Source organism: Phalangium opilio, unplaced genomic scaffold (assembly GCF_054372755.1).
Source record: "Phalangium opilio isolate 3A_F unplaced genomic scaffold, DU_Popi_V2 ptg000662l_1, whole genome shotgun sequence".
NCBI lineage: Eukaryota > Metazoa > Arthropoda > Arachnida > Opiliones > Phalangiidae > Phalangium > Phalangium opilio.
This window is the reverse complement of record NW_028324246.1, coordinates 226,188-251,939: the sequence shown is the minus strand read 5'-3', so window position 1 is coordinate 251,939 and position 25,752 is coordinate 226,188. Positions and strand designations below refer to the sequence as shown.

At 36.0% G+C, this 25,752-nt stretch overlaps 2 protein-coding genes across 5 annotated transcripts in view; one reads left to right on the top strand and one right to left on the bottom strand.

The window, feature by feature from the left end:
* Positions 1 to 25,752, bottom strand: part of trc (Serine/threonine-protein kinase tricornered) — a 123,641-nt gene that overhangs the window by 36,750 nt on the left and 61,139 nt on the right. The window contains exon 1 of one of the 4 annotated variants that reach the window (XM_089862907.1): positions 15,912 to 16,553. The exons of 2 other annotated variants lie outside the window; for them this stretch is intronic. In XM_089862907.1, the coding sequence (XP_089719033.1) occupies positions 15,912 to 16,196 (285 nt within the window). In that variant the 5' untranslated portion in view covers positions 16,197 to 16,553. Of the gene's footprint in view, positions 1 to 15,911; positions 16,554 to 25,752 lie in introns of those variants that run through there. One more of the 4 variants, XM_089862906.1, reaches the window with a different exon arrangement.
* On the top strand, positions 1,557 to 3,234 carry LOC149588152 (uncharacterized). Its single transcript, XM_089862967.1, has 3 exons — positions 1,557 to 1,896; positions 1,961 to 2,111; positions 2,213 to 3,234. The coding sequence occupies exons 1-3, from the start codon at positions 1,774 to 1,776 to the stop codon at positions 2,926 to 2,928; spliced, it is 990 nt and encodes a 329-aa protein (XP_089719093.1). The 5' UTR covers positions 1,557 to 1,773; the 3' UTR covers positions 2,929 to 3,234.

Sequence of the window (25,752 nt, the reverse complement as noted above, 5' to 3'; positions counted from 1 at the left end):
CAAATTCCTTAAGCAATATCTTGCGAAACTAATGACGTTGCACTTCTAAAACCGCACTTATTTAACACTGACTAGACAGCTGAATACTAAAGAATATCACACTGCCACGAGTAGTTCAACGTGTTATTTACTACGAGTACCTGAAAATAAAATAAAAACTGACAGCACGCTACAGGTGCATCGTTTTACATCGTCGACTTTACTGTAAAAGTAAATGAATACTTATACATGGATGATTTAAAGGACTATATTTATTGTTAGATTAACGATAAGCCTTGAAAAAATTCACAAACAATTCTATGGGTGTTTTAATATCGAACTATGAACAGTAAAGAAAATCCATCTGACGAAATTTTGACCAAAATATATCAAAACAAGCACGTGGCTTTAGGTTGGTCTTAGCCCAAACTGACAATTATATCTTGTCAAAATTGAAAACAAAATACCATAACATTTTAAGAAATTTTCGAATACTTTCAAATATTACAACCATAAATTGATGTTGTCCTTATTTAACCCTTCTGGTGGAACGAGGACATAAGGACATTCCATTCATACTTCAATTATGATTATATACTAGACTTAATTAATAAGTTCGGGCTTTTCATTTTATAACGTCGTCGAGTTAAAATGCAGGTAAATAACCGATACGGCGATTGCCCACGGCTCGACACAGCGAGCTTTAAAACTTGTACACTTCCGATAACAAACTTGGCTCGATCCCCTTCAGTAATCAGGGCCGGCGGACGAATCACGAAGAGTCACCCGAATTACATAATTTCTGGTAAAAGGCTAGAACTAATCCCAAAGAGACAAGTATAGTGAAACAAAATAAATACCTTGAGTAGGCAACAAATGCTGGGGCGATTTAAAAATTCACTTAAGGTCTTTGTCATCGATTTCAGCAAATTATTTTCGGTAATGAGGATTGATTTTTAGTTCTGAATGAGTATGAGCAGGGAGGAGTATAAAAGGAGTCGTGTTGTAGGGTATCCTACACAGTACACAGCGAACTTGGACTTCGACAATGGGAGAAAGTGGGTCAAATCATAAGTTGTTAAGATATGTTCCATAAATTTGTCAGTGGTTACTGAGAGCTTGTTATGAAGTGACGTAAGTGTACTTATGGAACATATCTTAAAAACCTATGGTAAATTTGATTCCTTCTTGCCATGAGGGTTACAATTGGTTTTTAAAAACAGTACGTTCAGCGCCCTCTCTCCAGCACAAAACGTACTATTTTCAAAAACGTTTCGATTGATTGCGCAACTACAGCCAACGGACGATTTTATCCTTATAAATATTCTCACGAGAGGGCAGTTCTTAATGCTAGTTATCGGGAATAATAATGCTGGTTGCCACGTGATAAGCGATCACCATGTTTTCCATCACAATTCGTCTCCTACTGAACTTCTCCCTGGTATTTATAGAAAGAATCTTTGCTACGAGTTTAAGATTTAAAAATTATTCAGAATTTAAGTACCGCTACCCAATGGAGATATTTTTAAAATACAGCCAATTTAAAAATAGGATTTGTAACAGGCACAGAAAAATATAGCGAACGTGTCACTGTTTATTCTTGGAATCTTGATAAAATTATACATTCGATTTGACTTTCATGAGCTTATCACCGCGCAACTTACATTCTAATTAGTTGGAAGTCTGTGGGATAACTAGTTCTTCGAAGAGGAAGTTATAAATACAATATCCGTTGATAAGTAATTAAATTAATACCGTTCGAGCTGCTAAAAGCTTATTTTGGTTCTGGAAGCAATGGGGAAAGTCGGTAAAGTCGAAGAAATGGCCGATCTTGAACTTTTTGAAAATGAAACATCTCATAAAAGTAAACCCGAGGCTGGTACAGCAGATCAGCATCGAAGAACTAAACTCGTAAAGGTATGATTCTCTTCTTCAATAATAAAAAAAATTTAGGATTATTTAAGTTCTGAACGTTCTTCAGTTCACGGTGATTGCTGCCATCGTAATTATCGCGCTTCTGATTGTAATAATTGTTCCGACACTTTGGGCCAATGGTGGCGGAAAAGAACAGAAGCATATCGTCACTTCGGCGAACACAGACACGAACCACAGTAAAATTAATACAGAAGCGGGTAAGCTCTACTACTTCCTCTCATAGGCGTAGACTTTACTGGACTAAGATTTCGTTAATGATCAATAAAAGATTCAAAGAGATAACAAGCTATTTCTACAGGTTTTGATCGCTTCGTAACCGCCATTTCAACGCATGGTGTACCCAAAGATACTACAACAGGTTTTGATCAATTCGAAACAGCCGTTTCGACGCATGATGTTCCCAAAGATACTTCAACTGGTTTTGATCAATTCGAAACAGCCGTTTCAACGCACGATGTTCCCAAAGATACTTCAACTGGTTTTGATCAATTCGTAACAGTCGTTCCAACTCCTTCCGTTAGAAAATACCCTGGACCAACAAAGGATATTAGAGAGGGCCCTTCCTACATTATTATGTCAAACCTGGACGGAACTGTCTTACAGGGCGAAGGTGCAAAAATAAAACTCGGTCCATATACTCATGAAAACCGTCAACATTTTAAACTTTGGATGTTAGATAAGAGTATCAGCTCTACTATTTACAAATATGAAACGAAATCCACATTTTACATACAGGATAGAAACGGTCATAATATCATCCTTCAAGATCACACCGGTAATGATTCGAACGCTATCATCAAGCTAGTTTCGGTAATATACCACACGAATAAAAGAAAACGGATGGTATCAAACATTACGACGGAGCATGCTGGCATCGTTAATATTCAAAGTGAACCATCGAATTTATGCCTGGCTAATGGAGGGAATAACAGTATTCCAACTGAAAGCAATTTGGTATTTAGAAATTGCTCAATGGCTTTAGAAATGCAATGGCGTTTAATACCAGTTTGTTAATAAGTTAATCTAAAAACGGATTAATGAGAACGTCGGATCATAGTTTTAGCCTCTGGTACCATCCTCGCATACTTCATTGACAAAACTTCGTCCGCTTAGTGGTCAAAAAAGTAATATGCCTATTTTCCTGCTGGAATAATTCGTTTGTAAATTGCACCAGTGGTAAAAACGGAAACGATATTAACTTCCGATTTACTGGAATTAAGTTTTAATATTAATATTAAGAACATATTTAATTGATGTTTCTTTAAATTGAAGTTTCTTTAACAATGTGGTTTTTCTTGCTCTGTACTAAAATATTATTTACTTGCCTTATACAGTATCCATCATTAAATCCCAAAATATAAGAGAATAAGGCCGATAGATGGCGAGCGCGAGTTTTGAAATTATAAGCCACTCCCATAAAAGCATTCAAAGTAATCAAGAACGGGTAGGGAATTTCAAATTTGCTAGATTCAAGTATTCAACGTTCTTCTTACATTAATCCGTTTTTGGTTAATCATATAAAGTGCCTTGTTCATTGAAACCATTAACAATCAATTAGACAATATAAATCAACGAGGTATCTGTTCAGGTTCTAATAACTTGTTATTCAATCGGTTAATAACATAATTTGGATTAAATTATGAAGAAAAAAATCAAGAATTTTTGTTTAAAATAGAGTCAAGCTTTATATATTCACTTGTTTTACCATTTCTTTTAACACTTTCGTGATCAAAGTAAACAGGACTAGTTTCCTGTCAAACTAAAGGTTTCTTTATCAAATCAAATTTGTTCAAAATATAATCGTTAATTGGATTAACTTTTCATTTAAGAAAAAATCAGTGAAATTATCAATAATGTATTTACTTTAAACTACGTTACTTCACCTTAATTTGATTAAAACATTTCAACATTTGATTCAAAATGGCGAATTATTTGATCAAAAAGCTAAAATCTATCATTAATACCACATTTTAGTCGGATCCAAAAAAAGGCATTCAACAATTTCATTCAAATTAAATTCAGTTTAAATAAAGTCACTTTTATTTTAAAAAATCCTTGATATGCTGAAGATTTTCGATTTTATCATAAGTTTATAAGATTTATTCCATAAGTATGACATTGGATAATGAGAGCTTGTTATGAAGTGACGTACGTGTACTTATGGAACGAACCTTAAAAACCTATGGTAAATTTGTTTCCTTCTTGCCATGAGGGTTACAATTGGTTTTTAAAAACAGCACGTTCAGCGCCCACTCTCCAGCACAAAATGTACTATTTTCAAAAAACGTTTCGTATTGATTGCGCAACTACAGCCAACGGACGCTTTTTTACTTATAAATATTCTCACGAGAGGGCAGTTCTTAATGCTAGTTATCGGGAATAATAATGCTGGTTGCCACGTGATAAGCAATCACCATGTTTTCCATTACAATTCGTCTCCTACTGAACTTCTCCCTGGTATTTATAGAAAGAATCTTTGCTACGAGTTTAAGATTTAAAAATTATTCAGAATTTAAGTACCGCTACCCAATGGAGATATTTTTAAAATACAGTCAATTTAAAAATAGGATTTGTAACAGGCACAGAAAAATATAGCGAACGTGTCACTGTTTATTCTTGGAATCTTGATAAAATTATACATTCGATAAGCTTATCACTGAGCAACTTATATTCTAATTAGTTGAAGTCTGTGGGATAACTAGTTCTTCGAAGAGGAAGTTATAAATACAATATCCGTTGATAAGTAATTAAATTAATACCGTTCGAGCTGCTAAAAGCTTATTTTGGTTCTGGAAGCAATGGGGAAAGTCGGTAAAGTCGAAGAAATGGCCGATCTTGAACTATTAGAAAATGAAACATCATTTACAAGTAAACCCGAGACTGGTACAGATCAGCATCGAAGAACTAAACTCGTAAAGGTATGATTCTCTTCATCAATAATAAAAAAAAATTAGGATTATTTAAGTTCTGAACGTTCTTCAGTTCAAGGTGATTTCTGCCATCGTAATTATCGCACTTCTGATTGTAATAATTGTTCCGACACTTTGGGCCAAGGGAGGCGGAAATGAACAGAAGAGTATCGACACTTCGGCGAATACAGACACGGACTACAGTAAAATTAATACAGAAGCGGGTAAGTTCTACTACTTCCTCGTTGACTTTACTGGACTAAGATTTCGTTAAAGAACTAAAAAGATTCAAAGAGATAATAAGCTATTTCTACAGGTTTTGATCGCTTCGTAACCGCCATTTCAACGCACGATGTTCCCAAAAGTACTTCTACGGATTTTGATCACTTTGTAACAGTCGTTCCAACTCCTTCCGTTAGAAAATACCCTGGACCAACAAAGGATATTAGAGAGGGCCCTTCCTACATTATTATGTCAAACCTGGACGGAACTGTCTTACAGGGCGAAGGTGCAAAAATTGAACTCGGTCCATATACTCATGAAAACCGTCAACATTTTAAACTTTGGAGAATATATAAGAGTACTAGCTCTACTATTTCCAGAATAGAAACGAAATCCATATTTTGGATACGGGATAGAAACGGTCATGATATCATCCTTCAAGATCACACCGGTAATGCTTCGAACGCTATCATCAAGCAAGTTTCGGTAATATACCACACGAATAAAAGAAAACGGATGGTATCAAACATTACGACGGAGCATGCTGGCATCGTTAATATTGAAAATGAATCATCGAATTTATGCCTGGCTAATGGAGGGAATAACAGTATTCCAACTGAAAGCAATTTGGTGTTTAGAAAGTGCTCAATGGCTTTAGAAATGCAATGGCGTTTAATACCAGTTTGTTAATAAGTTAATCTAAAAACGGATTAATGTAATAAGAACGTCGGATCATAGTTTTAGCCTCTGGTACCATCCTCGCATACTTCATTGACAAACTTCGTCCGCTTATATTTTGGCCCCATCCACAAAGTTTATATACAGCGTCTTCTAGTGGTCAAAAAAGTAATATCTCTATTTTCCTGGTGAAATAATTAGTTTGGAAATTGAGCCAGTGGTAAAAACGGAAAGCGGACAACAATGCGATATAACTTCCGATTTATAAGGAGGTGGAATTAAGTTTTAATATTAATATTAAGAATATATTTAATTGATGTTTCTTTAAATAGAAGTTTATTTAAGAATGTGGTTTTTCTTGCTCTGTACTAAAATATTATTTACATGCCTTATACAGTAGCCATCTTTAAATCCCAAATTATAAGAGAATAAAGGCCGATAGATGGCGAGCGCGAGTTTTGAAATTATAAGCCACTCCCATAAAAGCATTCAAATTAGTCGAGAACGGGTAGGGAATTTCAAATTTGCTAGATTCAAGTATTCAACGTTCTTCTTACATTAATCCGTTTTTGGTTAATCATATAAAGTGCCTTGTTCATTGAAACCATTAACAATCAATTAGAAAATATAAATCACCTAAATATCTGTTCAGGTTCTAATAACTTGTTATTCAATCGGTTAATAACATAATTTGGATTAAATTATGAAGAAAAAAATCAAGAATTTTTGTTTAAAATAGAGTCAAGCTTTATATATTCACTTGTTTTACCATTTCTTTCAACACTTTTGTGATAAAAGTAAACAGGTCTAGTTTCCTGTCAAACTAAAGGTTTCTTTAACAAATCAAATTTGTTCAAAATATAATCGTTTATTGGATTAACTTTTCATTTAAAAAAAATTCAGTGAAATTATCAATAATGTATTACTTTAAACTACGTTACTTCACCTTAATTTGATTAAAACATTTCAACATTTGATTCAAAATGGCGAATTATTTGATCAAAAAGCTAAAATCCATCATTAATAGCACATTTTAGTCGGATCCAAAAAAAGGCATTCAACAATTTCATTCAAATTAAATTCAGTTTAAATAAAGTCACTTTTATTTAAAAAAAAAATCCTTGATATACTGAAGATTTTCGATTTTATCATAAGTTTATAAGATATATTCCATAAGTATAACATTGGTTAATGAGAGCTTGTTATGAAGTGACGTAGGTCATAGATTCTCGTAAAGCGACGTCTGGTGAGGCGCTGTCAAAGTCTTAGAACAGACTAAATAGGAAGATGGATTGCAAAACCTCGTCTCGCGTCGTTCTCGAACTAGCCCTCAATAAATCTCTAGCTTTACGGAGTGCAAGAAGTGTCAAACTTATGGAACATATCTTATAAACCTATGATTAAATTTAATTTCGATAAAAAAATATAAAAAACATTTACTAAATTAAATTTTAAGGTCAACGCTATCTTATTATCTTATATAGGTGCTATTAAATTATCTTAAGTCGTAAATAATCCTTTAGTAGGAAGTTTTTGCGAGAAAATTGAACCTTGGATTCATCGTTTAGCCGCCTACACAAGCGCTCAATAAGGTGCGCACTATGAATAACAAATATTGTATGACATTGGCCCAGAAGGTATACGTCGTGTTTGTTCAGGAATTTATGCGAGAACAGAAAAGATCACTAACCCTTTTCAACAAGACTGAAAGAAATTAACGGTTATTGAGTGACGTAGGCATGCAAACTCCGAGTTCAAATAGCAGTGTGCCGCGTGCCAGTTCTTTCCAATCTTGACCTCTTATTTATTACTTGTTGCGTAATTTTTAAAAGTGTAGTTTTTTTTGCATAATTTTTAAAAGTAAGCATAATATTTTTTTACATAATTTTTAAAAGCAGGGATAGATTTAATTTTAGAAGAAGGAATGGAGAACAGAGTAATCTGGGCGCGCGTCATAGTCCCAGACCCCCTTCCACGGGACGTGGGGGGGGATATGAAAGAAGAGGCGGCTCATAGCGACAGAGGTAAAAAGGAATTACTTATTTTTCGCCGCCCCGCCAGCAACGTCATCAAAACGTAGTTTAAGTGAGCCAATAAGATCATTTAAACTTTTCGTTATTATGTGTTGGAAGGAGTGGCTCTATACTGGGCTATGAGTCGGACTGAAGTTACTGTCATAGCGACATCTGGCGGCGCTATTAACGCGGGAAAACGCTTCAAACCGGGCTTTAAAAATTGGGAAAACAGCTATGCTATTTAAAAAGTAATTATTCCAATCTGTACCGTTATACAGAAATACTTTTTGGGGGCAAATGATTTAATGACACATAATAGAAACATACATACAATGCCGCTAGCAACGTATAGCCGGGGTAATTTCCCGAATGACTCGATCGCAAACAAGCGTAAGCTGACATTTTGCGTAACGAAATAAGGCTCCCAAAATATTTTTAACCCGTTTAAAAGTCTGTGGGCTGTTTGCTTCAATTCTCAAATCAGACACACCCATTTGATTGTTAATAATATTTTGCCCAGGGTTAGAGTGATCTTATTATAGCGCCCCTTACAGCAAAGGGAGAGGTTGATTACATTCGGCGCCACATATTGGGAAAATCCGTAAACGTGGATAACCTTTGCTGAGAATAAAAGGTTGAAACAAAATTCTCTTGACTATTAACTGTGATTTCCTTGACCTTTTACGCCAAATGTTATCATGATAACAGTGTTTTCAGAAATTTAATTTTTTTAAATAAATATTGGATTATGTTTTAAAATATTTTATTGCTAAGGCCTGTTCAGACTATAAGAATAGACTAAAATCTAGCGTTCATGTCGGTGTCTTCCCTGATTGGTTAATTCGTGTAGGGGGTTGAGAGGAGGGTAGTTTGCTTCTCAGTTTACACGTCGTCTACAGTCAATGGCAGGGATTTGTTAATAAAGTGTACTTTTTGTTTTTTATCTATACACTTTAGGTCTTACTGAGCGATAGCCTTTCAAGCTCATGAAAGTTTAATTCACGCGTTCATTTAGAAAGGTTAGTTCGCGATAAAATATTGGAAAAGAACAAGGCAAAAACCGAAAGTGGAAATTCATGACTAAACGACTACGATGATATCACGGATAATTTCATTCCGTCAAAACATTTCTGGGAACGATTTGTCGGCTGCTATGATAATTCCCGAGTTAATCGCGAGTTGGCAACCGCAGCACGCGTGCTACCGATTACCTTGGTGCGAAAAACAAAGCTATTGTGTTATAAAAGGGCATACAATCGTTTGCGCCTCTGAAATAAAAATGGCTAGACTATCTGCCGATAAGCCATTTCCAGAAGATTTAGAGATTAGCAACGTGCGCTCACAGACAATAAACAGAAGGAATAGAAAGATAACAATGCGTTTATCACTTACTAGCTAAGCTACCAAGCTACTGGAAAGAGTTTCCTAGCTGTTACGTAGATATCTGCGCGTACGTATCACATGGCGTATCGAAACGTGTAGTTTCAAATGTGGCAAAATTCCGTTGACTTCTAGTGATATTGTTTTTGTTCATTTTCCACGCGAATTATATTTGAAACTGCTACTTTAACCCTTTGGCTGTTTCTGTGTTTACAGTCCCTAAGGGGCAATGATTGACTTTAAAATTGCCCTTGTCTGCCTGAAAGAACTAACACGCGAAAAAATAAAACAAAAATGCGATATACTACGTGGTCGGACGCCTAGATACGTACGTGACAATTGAAACTGACATTGATATAGTGGTGTTTGTCTTTAAAGTACTTACAATAATTTGATTTTAATCTGAAACTTATCCGGAAATTGTCTGTTGTCTAATAATAACATTGTGCATTGGAACTTGCCCAAGGGGATAGTAATGTGGAGGTATATTAGAGGCGTGGCTTATTCGTCAAATATTCGCAGTAACGAAATTAAATACGGCACTTAATCAAAACAAATATTATTTCTCCCACAATATACTTAAGACTGGCAGCAAAAGTACACGGCGTTGCCCGTCAGCCAGACGGAACATTTTTTTTATTACATTTTGGGCCGCCATTTTACAAAATGGAGGTAGATCGAACCCATTTTTTTGTGCGTGCCAACTACTTAGGAGTTACGTGCATGCAACATTTCAGCCTCGTAGAATTGACCACACTCGGTTTTGCAGTCCATTTACCTCTTTAGTCTGTACTAAGCCTTTGACAACGCCTCGCCAGGCGTCGCTTTACGAGAATCTATGACGTTTCACCTACGTCACTTTATCACAAACTTTCAGATGGAACAAATCTTATGAACTTTTGTTAATATTATATCCAGTTGCCAAAAATATGTCTTGGATTTCATAATTAGCGCTAATAAAATAAAAACAACCGCATAATCACCTAAAACTAGCTACGTAACGAAGTTCTAGCATTACAGCGAATACAAAGACTCATTCTTTAAAAATTTATTAAAAGGTGTTCATTATCTTGTTACGTAAGCAGACGTCATATGCTTTCATTACGAATGATTCACGACTAATAACCCGGAAAAACATAAATAGAATGTTTCAGAAAGATTGGGTGAAAAAAATCCCTAATTACGAGGTCATATATACATGTTTTGAACACGTGTTGCTATTCAAAAGAAGCGTACAATTACTACTTTCATCCATATCTGTTTTACAAAATCATATTAATCCGCCTCAGCCTTCGCTATTACGTAGACTACTCTTGAATCAAAATCCCGTTACACTGAAACTACGAAGTAAAAATATCATATTTAGGACTTAATCCCACTCAAAAAGATTTCAATCTCAGAATTATGAGAAAAGCACATTACGCCCTCGAAAGTCTCTGAAGGTGCGTTTTCAAAGGCGCGTGTTGAGGGTATTTTTTAGCGAGAAGCGGACCGCGCGATTTTTTTTTCTCGCCAAGAAATTTTCTTTTTTCTCGCTATCGCTTGCGCTAGCGATACTTTTTTGCCAACCGTTTTCATGTGCGCGATAAACGTGCATAGAGAGATCGTTAAGCCTAATTTTTCAGTAAATGTTTTACATTCATTTTCTAAATAATAAACATTTAAGCTGAAGAAAAACACCTACCTATATCACAAAAAAACGTACTATTCATCTCCATTTTCGTCGCTACATCCATCCATTTATTCTCTTTAAATCTGTGTGGCGATAAGCTCCATATAGGCCTAATGTCTCTTTTTCCAACTAAATTACCAATTTTTCTTTCTTTTCATCTAAAACTCTTTTATTCTCAGCTCGAATTAGTCATATATTTTCGTTTATTAAGAATTGTTTACCCATTTTTATATTCACTTTTAAAACTCGGAATAATTAGGCTTAAAACGTAGACTTTTTAAGTCTCGCGCTGCACTTAAAACACGCGCCAAAGTTTTCGACGCTCCCATTGGCTACGAAAAATATGACATCACAAACATTAAGCGAGAAAGAAAAACGCTTAGCGAGAATATCTAATTGAATCTGATCGGAGCGGGTAGCGATTTTTTTCCCCGCTCGCGGTTTTTACTCGCACCCGCAAAAAATATCGCTTTAATGAAAACGGTTGCTCGCGGAGCGGGTGCGAGAATTTTTAGTTTTTTCTCGCACCCGCTCGATTTTTACCCTCAACACGCGCCTTTGAAAACGCACCTTAACTTATCAGAAATTAGGGAAGTATTTAAGTTAGAAAATTAAAAACCCTGGTAATAAATTCAGTTCGACATTCAAACATATTCTGAAAGGGGCGTGTCCAAGGCCCGATATATACTGAGTATTTGGATGAACATACAGCGTGACGAAAATCGTCTAATCCAATCAACGATGCGTAAATACAATGCCAATGCCCCTCTTTAAGACAAAACAATGCAATTTTAAATTCTCCCTTATCACCCTGAAATACTCGAGGAAATTCAAAACTTTGTGATTATTTATCAACTTTGGAGAAAAAAAAATTTAAATTGTAACATTTCCCCCAGTGATTTTAAAAAAATGTCTAATTATATGCTTTGTGTGTTTAATAGACCAATAACCCTTTAGATTAAAACGAAAATATGATAGAAAAACTCTCCTTGCACGTCAAAAATAGAAACAAGGATGATAACCATGTTATAAGTAATAACAATCATTGGATTAAAGTTTTTGAAAAGAATACGAAAATCGGTTGCAGGATAAAGTATTGGAAAATTGCCAGAAAAGCGCTGGCTATATTTATATACACAAACATTATCTTATAGTCATGGAACATTTAATTAGAAAATTTAATAAAAAAAAACTACAATTTATATCTAAACATAAATATATGTATATATAATTAAAATCGTGACTATTTAATCAATTTCATAGAAAGCTCTAACAATGCTTATTCGTGTCTTATTGGTCCCTTTTACTTGTCAAGATATTAATGTCCTTAATTTCCTTGAGCAAATGCGTGCAATGATTTAAATAAAGGTTAATTACTATATTTAAACTATTTTATAAATATTGAAGGATTTAGTAACCATTTTAGAAGCAATATTTTCATGAAGGAAATAAAATGTATTCTTTAATTCATAGCGCAAGAAGCCAGTTCTTTTGCGATGAATAGGCGAGCATATTTGAACACTTTTAACATGAGAAAGGGATCGGCAATCAAAATAACTAAACCAATAATAATAAGTAACTCGAGTATCTTTCGAAATCGACCAATTTTAGCGACAACATTTGATATACATCTAAATGATGAGCTATTAGTTTGACTTGAACTGTGGTGGTAGTAGAAACAGTAGTAGTTGTACCAATTTGTTTTCGTTCATCTTTCCGAATTTACGACACTGAGTATGAAATTTCACGGTCAACTAGTTGGCAGTTTTCCAACTCTACTGTATAGCCGATAAAAAGTACAAGTGACTGCTAATTTATCGGGCGATATTAAGCATTACTGCAAGTTCGAAAATACAAGAGACCCTTTTCAAAAGTGGTGCTCTAGTGTTGTCTGCTTAATATAGGGTGAATTTAATGGGGCTTCAATGTTACCAGCTCATGCCAAAGTTATTTTGTTTCAAGTCATATCTAACGTCTTTGTTGACCAGATACCTAATGCCGTTTTCCATTATTGTTTTCAATGGAGTAATTTTATTGGATTGTGATCAAAAGTCCCTTTAGAATTGCATTAAATGCATCTGTTTCTAATTTAATATTGCTCCATGGTGGCAGATTGCTAGCAGCCAATAGAAAACGGCATAAGAAACCACCGACGCTTGAAAAGGGTCCAGTAGGTGCTCCCGTGCTACGTTACAAAGGGTGCCAAACCAATACCAGACTCAAACGACACCACAACAGGTTGCTAAACGAGATAGGAAGCGATTCATCGACCACGCTCGTTTCAACCGCAAATGTCTATAAACACACTCCACTTAATCACTTATCATTTGCGAAAGAAAAACCGAGAAAGCTTTTGAAAGAGATTATACGCTTGATTTACAATGTCAATCACCTAGCCCAAAGATGTTCTTATCTTCCATGGAGCTTGTAACGGAAATTTCAAAAAAAAAAAACTGTTGACGCCATACGGTCCCGCGCTTTCTGTTGAGTTTAAAACACGCTAAATGGCAACAGACCGAAAATAAACACCGACCCAAATTTAAATTTTTAAGAACGCTTCAGTTGAAATCTCTTGGTTTCTAACATACAGATTTAATTTTTTTTTCTTCTTAACTTGATCCGTAATGGGTTCGTCAAACCGGATAAAGCTTTTGAGATGTGTTTTCCGGTTAATTTTAGCAATTTCTTTGTGAAAAATAAATAGTTTTTATTTATGTTGGGATGCATCGGATATTTAACAAATCAGCACTTCGCTGACTACTCGAAAGCGTGGAACTTCGTATTTCCAACTTTCAGTAATAAACTGTTCCAAGAAGTAGACGTCACTCATATAGGGACTTAACCAAATCATATCGCTTCTCCGTCATTTCTCTAAGATAATTTTAACTTCGCTTAAGGGTGAAATATTGTAAGCTAATTTCACAAGTTATCGACTTCGACAGGGTGTTTCTGAGAGGTCAATCAGAAATAAAGAAGGATGTTATATGGGCGATTTCGAGAATTTTAGGAATGACCCCTTAAGTAAATTACCATTGTCTTTCAGTTTCAAATTAAATTTAAGTGGCCATCCGTAAAATATTCCAATCTTAACTTTAAAACGATGCAATTTAAAGAAATATTCCATTACGAAAACCTCTGACTTAATTATAAAATTAATGTCTGGCAATTCCTCTCTCTTCCTAATGAACCAGTTTCAATTTTCTTTTTCACTACATGTAGTTTAAAATCTAGTCTAATTTAACTTAAACTCCTTTTAAATCTAAGTACTAAATAATCACAGGGCGTGTCCGTATTTCAAGATATTTTTCTTTTAAAGAAATCAACAATTAACAGCGCGACATAAGTGGGATGACTGTGTAGAAGTAGGACCAACCAACTAGCAGCTACACCGCAGAAACCGACTTGCTTTCAACATTCGCGGAAAAAAACCAGTATAGTACCGGGTGAAAAAAATGGTCTGATTTCAAGTTACATAAGCTAATCGTTTAGCTTAAGGGCTAATGATCAGAAGCGCCCGCGCATGTACCTGACAATGTATTAACACGCCTCGCCCCGACCCCGAGGGGCCCGTCACTTATCGTGATCGGTTAACATGGCTTTACTAAAAGGATTACGGGTAATCTTTAAAAACCCTGCCTGTGACAGTGCTAAAGTGATTAGGCTTAATCCGTAAAACGTGTAGAGGGACCCTTGGAGTGATTAGCCCCTCACCTCGCCTTCCTTATGAGAGAGAAACTTTGCTTATTAAAGCAAAGTAATAATTAATTTCATTGTAATATAGGACAGAACAAAGACACGTTATTGAAACGCCACTGCATGCGCAGTTTTTCACAATTCCCCTTGCATTGCCTGACCGTTGGTTTTAGAAAAGAGACTGATTGGAGTTCAGTTTGAATCAGTACTTGACTAATTTAACTTTGCTCTCAGAGAACCTGACAACCCTGAATTGTTTTTAAAGGGAGTCCAAAGAAGGTAGCGGCGGGTGGGTATAAATTATTTGAAGTACGTCAGAGACACCACATGACCGAGGAGAGGCGTGGCTCAAAATTTAGAGAATTGGAGCTGCTATCTCGCGAAAAACAAGGACTAGGTTTCCAGTCCAATTCCATATGGAGTGTTTGTATCTTGGCGTCACGTGGTGCTACTGACGTATTTCAAATAATTTTTACCCACCCGCATCTGCCTTCTTTGGAGACCCATTTAATCCGAGAAAGGGGCTGGCTCTTTCACTGAAAATTATCTATACAACCAGAGCATTGTGTTGTGTTTGAGTAGATGTATTTATTAATTACAACTAACACCATAAATCTAAGTGCTCGTGTAGATGTAGATACTACAACTGCTATCATAAATCTAAGGGTTAAAAACACGCCTGGGTGAATATGGTGCTAATTACCGTCGTAATTAGTAGATTAAAAGCGACCTCATTTTGAATCTCCATCTCCACGCTGTTGTATTTGTCTCTTTCTGCACCACTTGCGCACCAAATTTTGTCACATTATTTTCATAATTTAAAATTACTTAATATCTAATTTGTAACAATTATTTATTTCATTAATTTTTGATACTAATTAACCCTATAGATGTTTATTTTGCGTTAACTATTACTGTTTGAATTTAGGACGCCACCGATGACGTAACCCCGGACATAAAAGGCCTACTTGTCTCTTCACTATCAATAAGAGAGCCTGAACAAGAACCACTTTCACGTTCAATGAGGTCAGCCTATACCGGACAGAGTGTACAGTTGGCAGTCTACGGAACTTGTACGTAAAACCTGCTGATCAACAAGGGAATACCACAAACATTTTGTTGATGTGTACGCTTAAGTTTTTGCTTAACTTGTTTCGAAATCTTAGAATGAAAAAAAAAAAAACCCCCGGCGAAATACTGGTTTAAGTTTCGTCTAAAAATTTCCAGTTAATAATTAATTTCGTCAAATGAAGCGTCGTAAAACTCTCAGTTTTGTAAGTATTTGGCAACGAGATCTAATTCCAATTCCAATCCACCCACGTTTTTCCTTATAATTCTAAAATTAGCTCAACATCTCCATCAAGACACGCGTGTTTAATATTGACTAAATAAGTTATACTAAGGCACTTTTTTGTGACTAGAACTCACCGAGTTATCAACCCTGGGCAAAGGGATCGGAAAGTGAAAGGTTTTCATATCCCCGGAAGTTGAGGTATCCGATGTCCTTTTAACGGCTGTAGTAACCACAGCCGGAATGCTAGATGAACCGCACGAAGACGAGGAAGAATCCGACAAAGATCCACTAGCACCACCGCCACCGCACGAGCGACTCTTGCACGAGCAGTTATTCTTACTCTGCCTGTGCAACACTACCGAACGACTCTTGAAAAGAACGGCCACCAGGGCTACCACTTGAGTCCCGAAAGCAACCATAATACGGACGGCAACGCCACCGTCTCTGATCCAATCTCAAACCCGAGATTCCCCGCGCAAGAAGTTACAAAAAAAAAAAAAATAAAAATCTTTTTATCTTTCGAGGCCTTACGTATTATTTCTTAGCTCGCGATTTTATTTTCGGGACGTTAAGAAATCGTAAGATAGTTTCGCCTCGCCTAAGAACGGAAGATACCTAAGAGGGTATTCCCCTCCGGTAAGGGTTTTCCTGGGCCGCGATATTCTACAGTTGTAACGCAACGATGTATGGCATATCCTTGAAGCAGACTACGTGAAAACGACTACGAGCGAGCGACCATGCGCTTAGACCGACGTCTAACTGAGAACTAAAACAGACTACCAGCTCAGAAAGTTTCCTCTCTGACTTCGACCAAGTAGTCTTGACTCTACTAGTCGGAGAAGCGAAGCGGGGCATACAGCTACGTTCAACGCTCTTAGCTACATTATTTTTTTATTTGGGTGGGCATGAAAAAGTCGACCATGGTCGGGTGGGACTGGAAAAACCAGGGTTGTCTAGCCACCCGCTCAACCGAGTGGCGTCCAGGACTAGCGCAACTTCTTTTCTTTCACAACCCGCTTCGACTGTAGGTTGTTGTTAAGGTGGGGGGGGGGGCGACTCTACCTTTAAGATAATGAGGGGAGGGTCGAGGTTAACAGAACAACTCTACCGGAACCGCTTTTCTCTCAAGTCAAAATACTAAGCAAAAGCAGCCCAGTCGAAAGGTAAGGTGATGTGTGTTGTATCGAAGCTGAAGTTTATTTTTATTTTTATTAGAAAGTTATCTTGAATTTAGTTTGCAGCGTGAAATATTACACAATTGCGAAGAAACAATTTACCAAAATCGGTATAGGACAACAAAGTTGGCGTAACAACAACTTGGTGATAACTACTGTTTTCACGTGACATGACAACTGGAGATATTGTTATCTAATGATTTCCAAGTCTTATATTGGCGACACGATCGTGTTTAGAGGTTTCTCAAGCTTCAGTTATAATCTTATCGTCAAATATAGTTTCTATGGGGCTAAGATATTGCGTAAAAATTTAACATGTACCATTTGAGATAAATAATTTACACAAAAAACAACGTATTTCCCGGGCCAGCAAGGCCATCTCTTTACTGCCAAACTATTTAACACTAAAACATTTTGTTATATTCTAAGTTTATCGGTGAGGATACGCTATACTGACGCAATTAAGTTAAAATTAAACATGCAGATTGGAATTCTGGATATATCCTTAAATTTTTAATACCTTTTCTGTATACTCTAATTTGTTTTATATGCCCAAGTACTCAGAACAGAAAAAAATTATATATAGTCTTATGTTAAATTTTTACTACAGTTCTGGTTGGCCAAGATACAGAAAAAATTCATTTTAGGAACTGAAGAAATGACTTCTCAAGAAATACATGTATAAATATACTAAGCCTAGTAGTAGTAGGTCGGGGTTTAATATTATCTACAATATATAAATCCATTAGAACAATGATCCAGGAAAAGGCATCCTTTTGCGAATAGATTTTAAAATCCTCGAATATACATCGTGCGTTATCGCTGTCTATTATGAAACTTCTTCAGAATTTTGTAAAAGCATATTTGGCTAGGGAGAATGCCATTTTAGGAGCAATTACTCTATTTACTTTGGTTCAAACTTTATATCTACGTACGCGAGTATATAATAAATGCATAGGTTATTAAATCTGCGTGGGAGTGTGTGTGTGTGTGTGTGTGTGTGTGTGTGTGTGTGTCTGTTAGTGAATTGAAGGTACACGAAAATCAAGTTCAAGAAATGATCCGCTACCAGCTTGGAGTTTGTTTTGGGAAATAATGATTTGGTTCATTTATAGTGTTCATGCCGGATTTTGCGTCGACATGCAAGAAACCCATATATGGAGAAAACCTTTCCACACACCAAATAAAGGCTTATACACTATTTTTAGACTTTGGATTGGACACTAATACTCGACAATGGCGCTAATCTACATTGCAGTTTAAATTCCAGTCCCCATTGTAGGCGCAGTGGAAAATTTGCATTTAAATTCAAATGGAATGTCATTTCTACAAGGTAAATTTAACACTAGGCCTATAGGATAGAAATTCTTTTAGAAATTTTACGATAGCACACGTAGATATTAAAATTTCGTAATCATAATTTTCCTTGTTAAGGGAAGAAAAGCTTTTAGATAGCAGCGGATAGTGGCATATAGTTCTAGGCAAAAAAAGACGATTTTGAGTTAATGGCCCAGAAATTACCGGAATCGCTTTTATGTAGAAACGCGAGAGGTAGATTCACCTTTTACTTGCTCTTTTCTCCTAACCACGGCGATTCGTGATGGCTACAATTTTCTATGGATTGTTACTGAACCGAAGAAAAAATGAAGATTGACCACTCCGCTTCTTTTTATAACCGACCCGACCTTTTATGTACAGGAAGGAAAAAGGAATGAATTTTATGCCAATTTTCTTATAACATTTTCTAGACTAAGGCAGTGAGAAATGGATTTAAGTGACTTTGTAAATTTTTATATTAAAATACTTCTACACCCTTCGAGTATTTTTTGCCTCTCCGAATGAAGATAACGTCACGGAGAGGTATTACACTGGACGTGTCTGTGTGTGTGTGTGTCACCGCGTTCGCAGTTGGCAAATCGGAGCAAACGTGTTTGCTGAAAGCAATTTTTGGCTTCTACTCCATTATCATCGTTCGGATTAAGAAGTACGGGGCGATCGGCTAGGGTTACGAGAAGCGTCTAGCCTCCCGATGGCAGCTAGGACTTCCAACAAAGGTTCACGCAATTGCGGATTTTCTTACCATTTATAGTGAATCAATCGCCTTATAAACCCTAAATTTACAATAATTGTTAAAGAATTCAAACGTCAATAAAAGCTATGTTTAAAAAATTAAAATTATTTTATGAAGTCTCTTAAAACGATTTAACTAGAATTAGGGTAAATTAATGACGATTAAAATAATTAATATCAATTATTTTATTTAATTAATTGCGTCTCGACTCGGTGAGGTTTATTTTGGTTCCCCAACTTGTTTCTGGTCAATTCTGTTATTAAAACGAGTCCATTAAACACAAAAACAGCCTGGAAATATAACATACAGGACGTAAATAATCGGCGGATATGTATCATCTGCATTACATCATTATTCAACTCCTTCGAAAATTTCGTGCAACGCAGGTGGTTTGACATTTTTTTCATTGGACCGTCCCATTCTATCACTGCTAATGATTTTTAGTGTTTGATATGAATTTTATAATTTATCTGGAAGAGATTCAAGGCTGAGTGGTTGGGTGGACGTTGCGAAATTAACCTTGAAGTCGTTCAAAGACTGCTAAAAGAAATGACGAAGTTCTAACTAATTGAGGAAGCTTTTGCCAACTCATTATTTAAAGCTTAGTTCCCACTTGACCGAAACACTGAGCACTGTAAAAACGTTTCTAAGAACGCAACCGAAACAGCTTTCGGTCGGACAGAATAGGGACTTGGCAGTACTACGTCATGCAACGTCACGCTACCTTCCACTAGTGCTAAAAACATACCAGGAGGAGGGGCTTATATAGGTTTCATTCTGTAAAGAAACATACCATAATGGCGCTGGGGGAGGAGTTAAGCCTATTGGTGATTTTTTTTTTGCGCAGAGGCCTACTTAAAATAAATTTGATAACGAATCAAAATTCGTTTTGTGATGACGCTTCATTTCACGTCATAATAATGTGTGAACGGAACTAAAATCTTACCGTCGAAGGACTACGAAGCTTAAAAGTAAATGTTTTTGACGTTGTTATTTTCGGTCAAGTGGAAACTTAGCTTAAGTTATTTTGCAGAAAAAATGTGTTTGTGGTATTAGTGGCGTGATCGTATTTTTTTTAAATGGAATGAACTGGAAAACACCGTCGTGTATCAAGAATATTTACATTTTTCATTGGAAATCATTATTTAAAATTTGTTACCTTGAAGAGTGCCAAGATACAGTCATATTTAGTAACACAAGATGATATTTTTAATAAAGGGAAAACACCTAAACTACGATAAGCGTGCCGCGGGTGATAACTGATAAGTGACTCTATAATACTTCGAGGCTAGTGGTATAATCGAATTTAACAGCTTAACCTTTCAGAATGTTTCATAACAAAACGGTTAAGCAGTGGCCATAGCCCCTTACGAGTATGAAATATTTACACTTAAAGCGATAATCCAGGCTAGATTTTTGTTTCTTAGTCGAAAAAGTGATTAAAATAATGAATCTATCAATTGGAACCATGTTTCTATCTACAATATTAAAGAAGATACAAGCAATTAAGTAATAAGAGTAATGGATGGCACTACGCGTTAGGCATCTCCGCGAAGCACTGGGGAGTATCCCTATTGGAGAAATCCGTCAGGTGGTACATACTAACCCACCAATAGGGGTAGTCCCCAACGCTAAGCGTGCCCCTTATACGGAAATTTTAATTGCTTCTATCTTCTTTAATATTATAGATAGAAACATGGTTCCAATTGATAGATTCATTATTTATAAGCTCTTTTGATTAAAAAATAAAATAAAAATAATCACGCCTGCATTAAGTATAGCTTTCATAAACAAATTCAATAAAGAAAAAACCAGCGCAATACTGATGTACGTATTTCTTGATACTTTCAAAGTTACCAATATAAAATACATTTTCAACACGTAGGCCCATATCCAGAACTAGTTTTCTTTATATTTAATACAAGAAACGTATTTTGCCTTTGGGGCCTATCTACGGGAAACAAAAGAAATTCTCCGTCGCGGCCGGGTGCCGGTGACCCGAAGCGAGGTGAACTTTGAAAAGAGAAATAAGTGAAGGGAGGCACGCAACTATGAGATTGTGATATCTTCCGATTGCCCGTCACCAGTCCTCAATTTAATTCACCCCCAAGGAAAAAACCTGCCCTCCCACAATGCCACTGAAACAAAGGAAATCCTATTCCGATATATAGTTGAACGCGACACGATGGTATCTCACCGCGCACCCACAAAAACTGTAAGGGTGTCCTGGGTTAATTCCTGGGTGTATTATAGAGAAAGGTTAAAAGGTCACTCCTAGATTTATAAAGCTCTATTGATTTTTGTCCCACATTTATTTATCAAGCACATTTATCTAAAGTTATTATTTTTTAAATTTTTATCACGAAAGCTTTTTAAATTTATATTGTTCTTAAATTTGAAGTTTTTACAAAGAAGCACACACATAATTTAGTCTTTACAGAGATAGATTAGAGATGGGTCCTTCAATTAGCGCTAATTTACCAAATACCGCTTTAAATCACCGATTTATAACGTACCATAATTTTGGCTTGGTAATTAACCAAAGTAATCACGAATATATAAATATTTATAGGTTAATTACCGGTAATGTAAACTACTGATTTATAAAGTACCGTAATATTAACTTGATAATTTACCGGTTAGTTAGCAATAATTTTTTTGACGATTATTTTAGCTCTGAATCTACATTTAAAACTTTACTAACAAAACGTAAATCATTTGTTCTTGATAAATGAATCGACAATTAAAGATAACGGTAATTTCACACTCACTATAATGCGTACTTATATAATGAATAAAATTGTTCATTCAATTTGAGTTCCTCAATCAATACAACATTATTACAAACAGAACAAAAAATAATTCAATATCAAAATTACACATTCTCATTTATTAAACGGAAGCTGATAATTAACTAAAGCGACAGTTTATCACGTATTAATTGCTAATTAGCAACCCTATCTAATTATCAAACAATAAATACCCTGTTAATAACGGGACACTCATTTCGTAATAATACGCAATCCGCTTCTACAATTACTATTGTTGGAACGGACGCATTGTGGATTTATAAAGCATTTTCGCAAAGTACTCCAACCCCCAAACCAAAACGGAGGACCGCTGCACCCTAAATCACTAGGGGGTTTTGAAAACGTTTCTTACGCCACGGGAATTTCTTATATAATACTGGAGTTATTCAATTTTCGCTCCAGTGATCTCGTGGCATGTCCTTCCTAGTTTGACTATACTTACCTGGCATGGGCGCCCTTCTTTGGATAGGGCCCACCCATTTATTATAACTCGAAGCCGCGCTTATTCGAGAAAAAAAGAAAAATTCAGCTGGGAGAATTTGAAAGGTTCCCGCGACAACAATGACAATCGCGATGGCAGCATCCCTAAAAGCTTTTGTCCTTTTATTTTCCTTTCTTCCATTGTAATCTTTCAAGTCTCGTCGCGTGTCCAGCCGACTTTCTATAGACCATTATATTAATGCCATAAGAGAAACCAGCGGGCAGGGATTGGGTCGCCATCGGAGGCTTTTTCCCTCGCGCCAAGAAGCACCACCGCAAGAGGCAGCCTCCCAAGTGTAGTGAACGAAAGCTCAAACTGTTGTTGCCTCTTGGGGCGAGGGAAACAAGTTGAACCAAAATCAACCTCTCCGAGTCGAGACGCAATTAAGAGGTTTTTTCTTAAATAATTAAATAAATATAATTGATATTAATTATTTTTTAATCGTCATTAATTTACCTTAATTCTAGTTAAACCGTTTTAAGAAACTTTATTCCTAAAATTATTTTAAACTTAGTTATTGTTAGTTAGTATGCCTCTTTAACAGTTTTATAAATTTAGGGTATATAAGGCGATTGATTCACAATGACCAGAAAACCTACAATTGCGTGAACCTTCGGTGGAAGCCCGGCCATTTGGAGGCTAGACGTTTCTCGTAACCCTATAGCTGATCGCCGCGTACTTCTTAATCCTAACGATGGAAGTAGAAGCCAAAAATTGCTTTCTGAGAACACGTTTGCTCCGATTGCGAACGCGGTAACAGACCCACTGATACGTCCAGTGTAATACCTCTCCGAGACGTTATCGTCACTCGGACAGGTAAAAATAGCAGCCCCGGACTTTTGCGTTGGTTTCTCTTCAAGTATTTAATGGAATCGTCTATTTGATTTTTTTTCTTGGTGCGTGCTTCAACAAACTTGCCCACCTCTCCTGTACAATACCAATTCCGTGTTTTAGAAGTTTGTTATCAAACTCGATGTTGTTTGGATTTTCGGTTCGGACCAGGCTTATAACTTTGTATTCGTAAGAGTATATGGAAGGGAAATCTTTAAGGACAACAAAAAGCACGGTTCACGTCAATTTCGCCACAATTGTATGGCTTGTTAGGTCATAATCAGTTTCTCTAACTTCCGCGATTTAACAAACAAGGCCACGTTTTGGGAAAATGAACTTGCTTTAAAAACTCGTGGAAATAACTCAAACATTGAACGAAATAGTCCCTACTCATTAAATATCTAGGGGACAATTTCATTTTCAATAATTATCAGAAACTATACTTTGGACTTCACAATTGTTTTTTTTTTTTTTCTTAATGCAAATTGAGCCCCTAGCAGGGTCCTCGGCAACGATGCGAATAATCTGGTCGAAACTTGAGGTGACGAAAGAGTTAGTGGGGTCAAGTCACATCCGACGGACACGGGGCAGTCGGCACCTATAGGAAAAATCCTTTGACATGTGTCGGACGTATTTGCTCAAACTTTGTCGCCCAAAAACTTGGCTTACAGGAGTGCGCCATCACTAACAACTATACAGGGTGTTTTTGAAAAGTCCATCAATAATGAAGGGACGTGTTTATAGGAACATTTTGAGTCGAAAATGTTCTATGACTATTTTCCGTCCGAGCCACTGTTTTCAAGTTGGAATTGGAGTAATTTACGTATGACCCCTTAAATTTAATTAGAAAATTGAAATAGATTTGTAATTTAATTAAGGGATCATCCCTAAAACATTCAAACCATAACTCAAAAACAGTGGCTTGGACGGCAAAATGTCATAGAACATTTTCGATTCAAAATGGCCCAATAAACACGCTCCTTCATTATTGATGGACTTTTCAGAAACACCCTGTATAAAATGTTATGAAATTTATTACTTTTATAGAAATGAGTCGAGCATTACAGATGGTGCAATCTCCCCGATTAAGCGATTTTGAGGAAACTGGCCCTCAATTACGCTAAAATGCTTAAAGCTCGTTATGTAATATGTATATATTTACACGTTTGCTAAAAGCGGTTTAGTCGTTAGGATAATTTATACAATGAAACAAAACCTATTTTTAAGTTAAATGAAAAACCAGCCATGGACTAATTCAAACAGTTTTTTCATCCACCTTGTGTTTGATGACAATCCCGGTTTGAGAGGTTGAAAATGAAAAAAATAAATTTAACGATTTGATTAGCATATAAATGACTCTTTGTTGATGCGTTACACTACAATTAAAGGAGCTTGTTTATAAAATTTAATAAATATACAAATAAACTCCACCCTAAAATTATTATTTGCGACATATTCTCGGATGCAAATCATTAAATAAAGATGGATTAAGACATAGGAGTTGAATGCCAATTAAAGAAGAAAAAAAAACAGCATATTTTCTCATTTCCGGATTGCGTAAAGTCTTTCAAAATTTGTCAGTGGGTCGAGTTCGAGGTACTGTGGGATACGAGTAAAAACACGTACTCATCACAGAAGTTTACAAACAAGGTTCATAAAAATAAAATTGTATTATTGTCACACTGTTGTTGCAATTCTAAACTTGATCATATCAGTAAACACCAATTTTTAAGTTAATAGACCATTTTCAATGTTTCGTTTAAGTCAATTAGTAGCAGTTTGGGGAATAGCACACTTCCTCTGGTCCAACACTAGTTTATTAATTGCTTAAACCAGCTTTTTAATTCAAGAAGTGGGTGTTAATGGACCAGTTTATTAATTGCAAATCTATATGAAAACTAAAGGGGGACCACTAAGGACCAGTTTTGAAATTGGAGAAGTGGAGGTTAATGGACCAGTTTATTAATTACAAATCTATAGGAGAACTAAGGGGGGACCAGTTTATTATTTTAAATGCTAGGGAAGGTGTCAGTGGTCCCTAAGTGAACTCGGACTCCGTCTGGCGTTACTTCTTGGCGCGAAGGACATAACCAAAGATGGCGGCCTCGCCCCTGTGTTGGATTTCTCTGTATGTAATTTTCAAAATGGTCTATACAGACGACTACCAATGCGTTGTCCATGGCAAGGATAATACCAAAAATATAACATAAAATTCTGTTTCATACCGCGACAACGTGCAATTTTCACATGCATAATTTATGTCATTTAGAGAAAACGAATCACATCTCTCAGGAAAACCAAAACTTTCACTTTTTCAAAAATTTGTTTTGTTATTTGAAATCTTTTATACCGTCTATAAATTTACAAATTTAAATGATCTTCTAAATTAAAACCCTAACATTTCAACATCGCCACCTTTTACGAAAATCTACATTAACTCCGCAGAAGATAACATAAACAGACAATTTAATCAACGGAAGAAAGGTAAGTCCGGTTGGTTAGCCTTTCGTCACAATAACCCTTAGGCATTCTCTCAAAGAGAGAAGTCTCGGTTTATCTAACAAGATCCGGGCCACAAAACACAAAAGAGTTATAATAAATGATTAA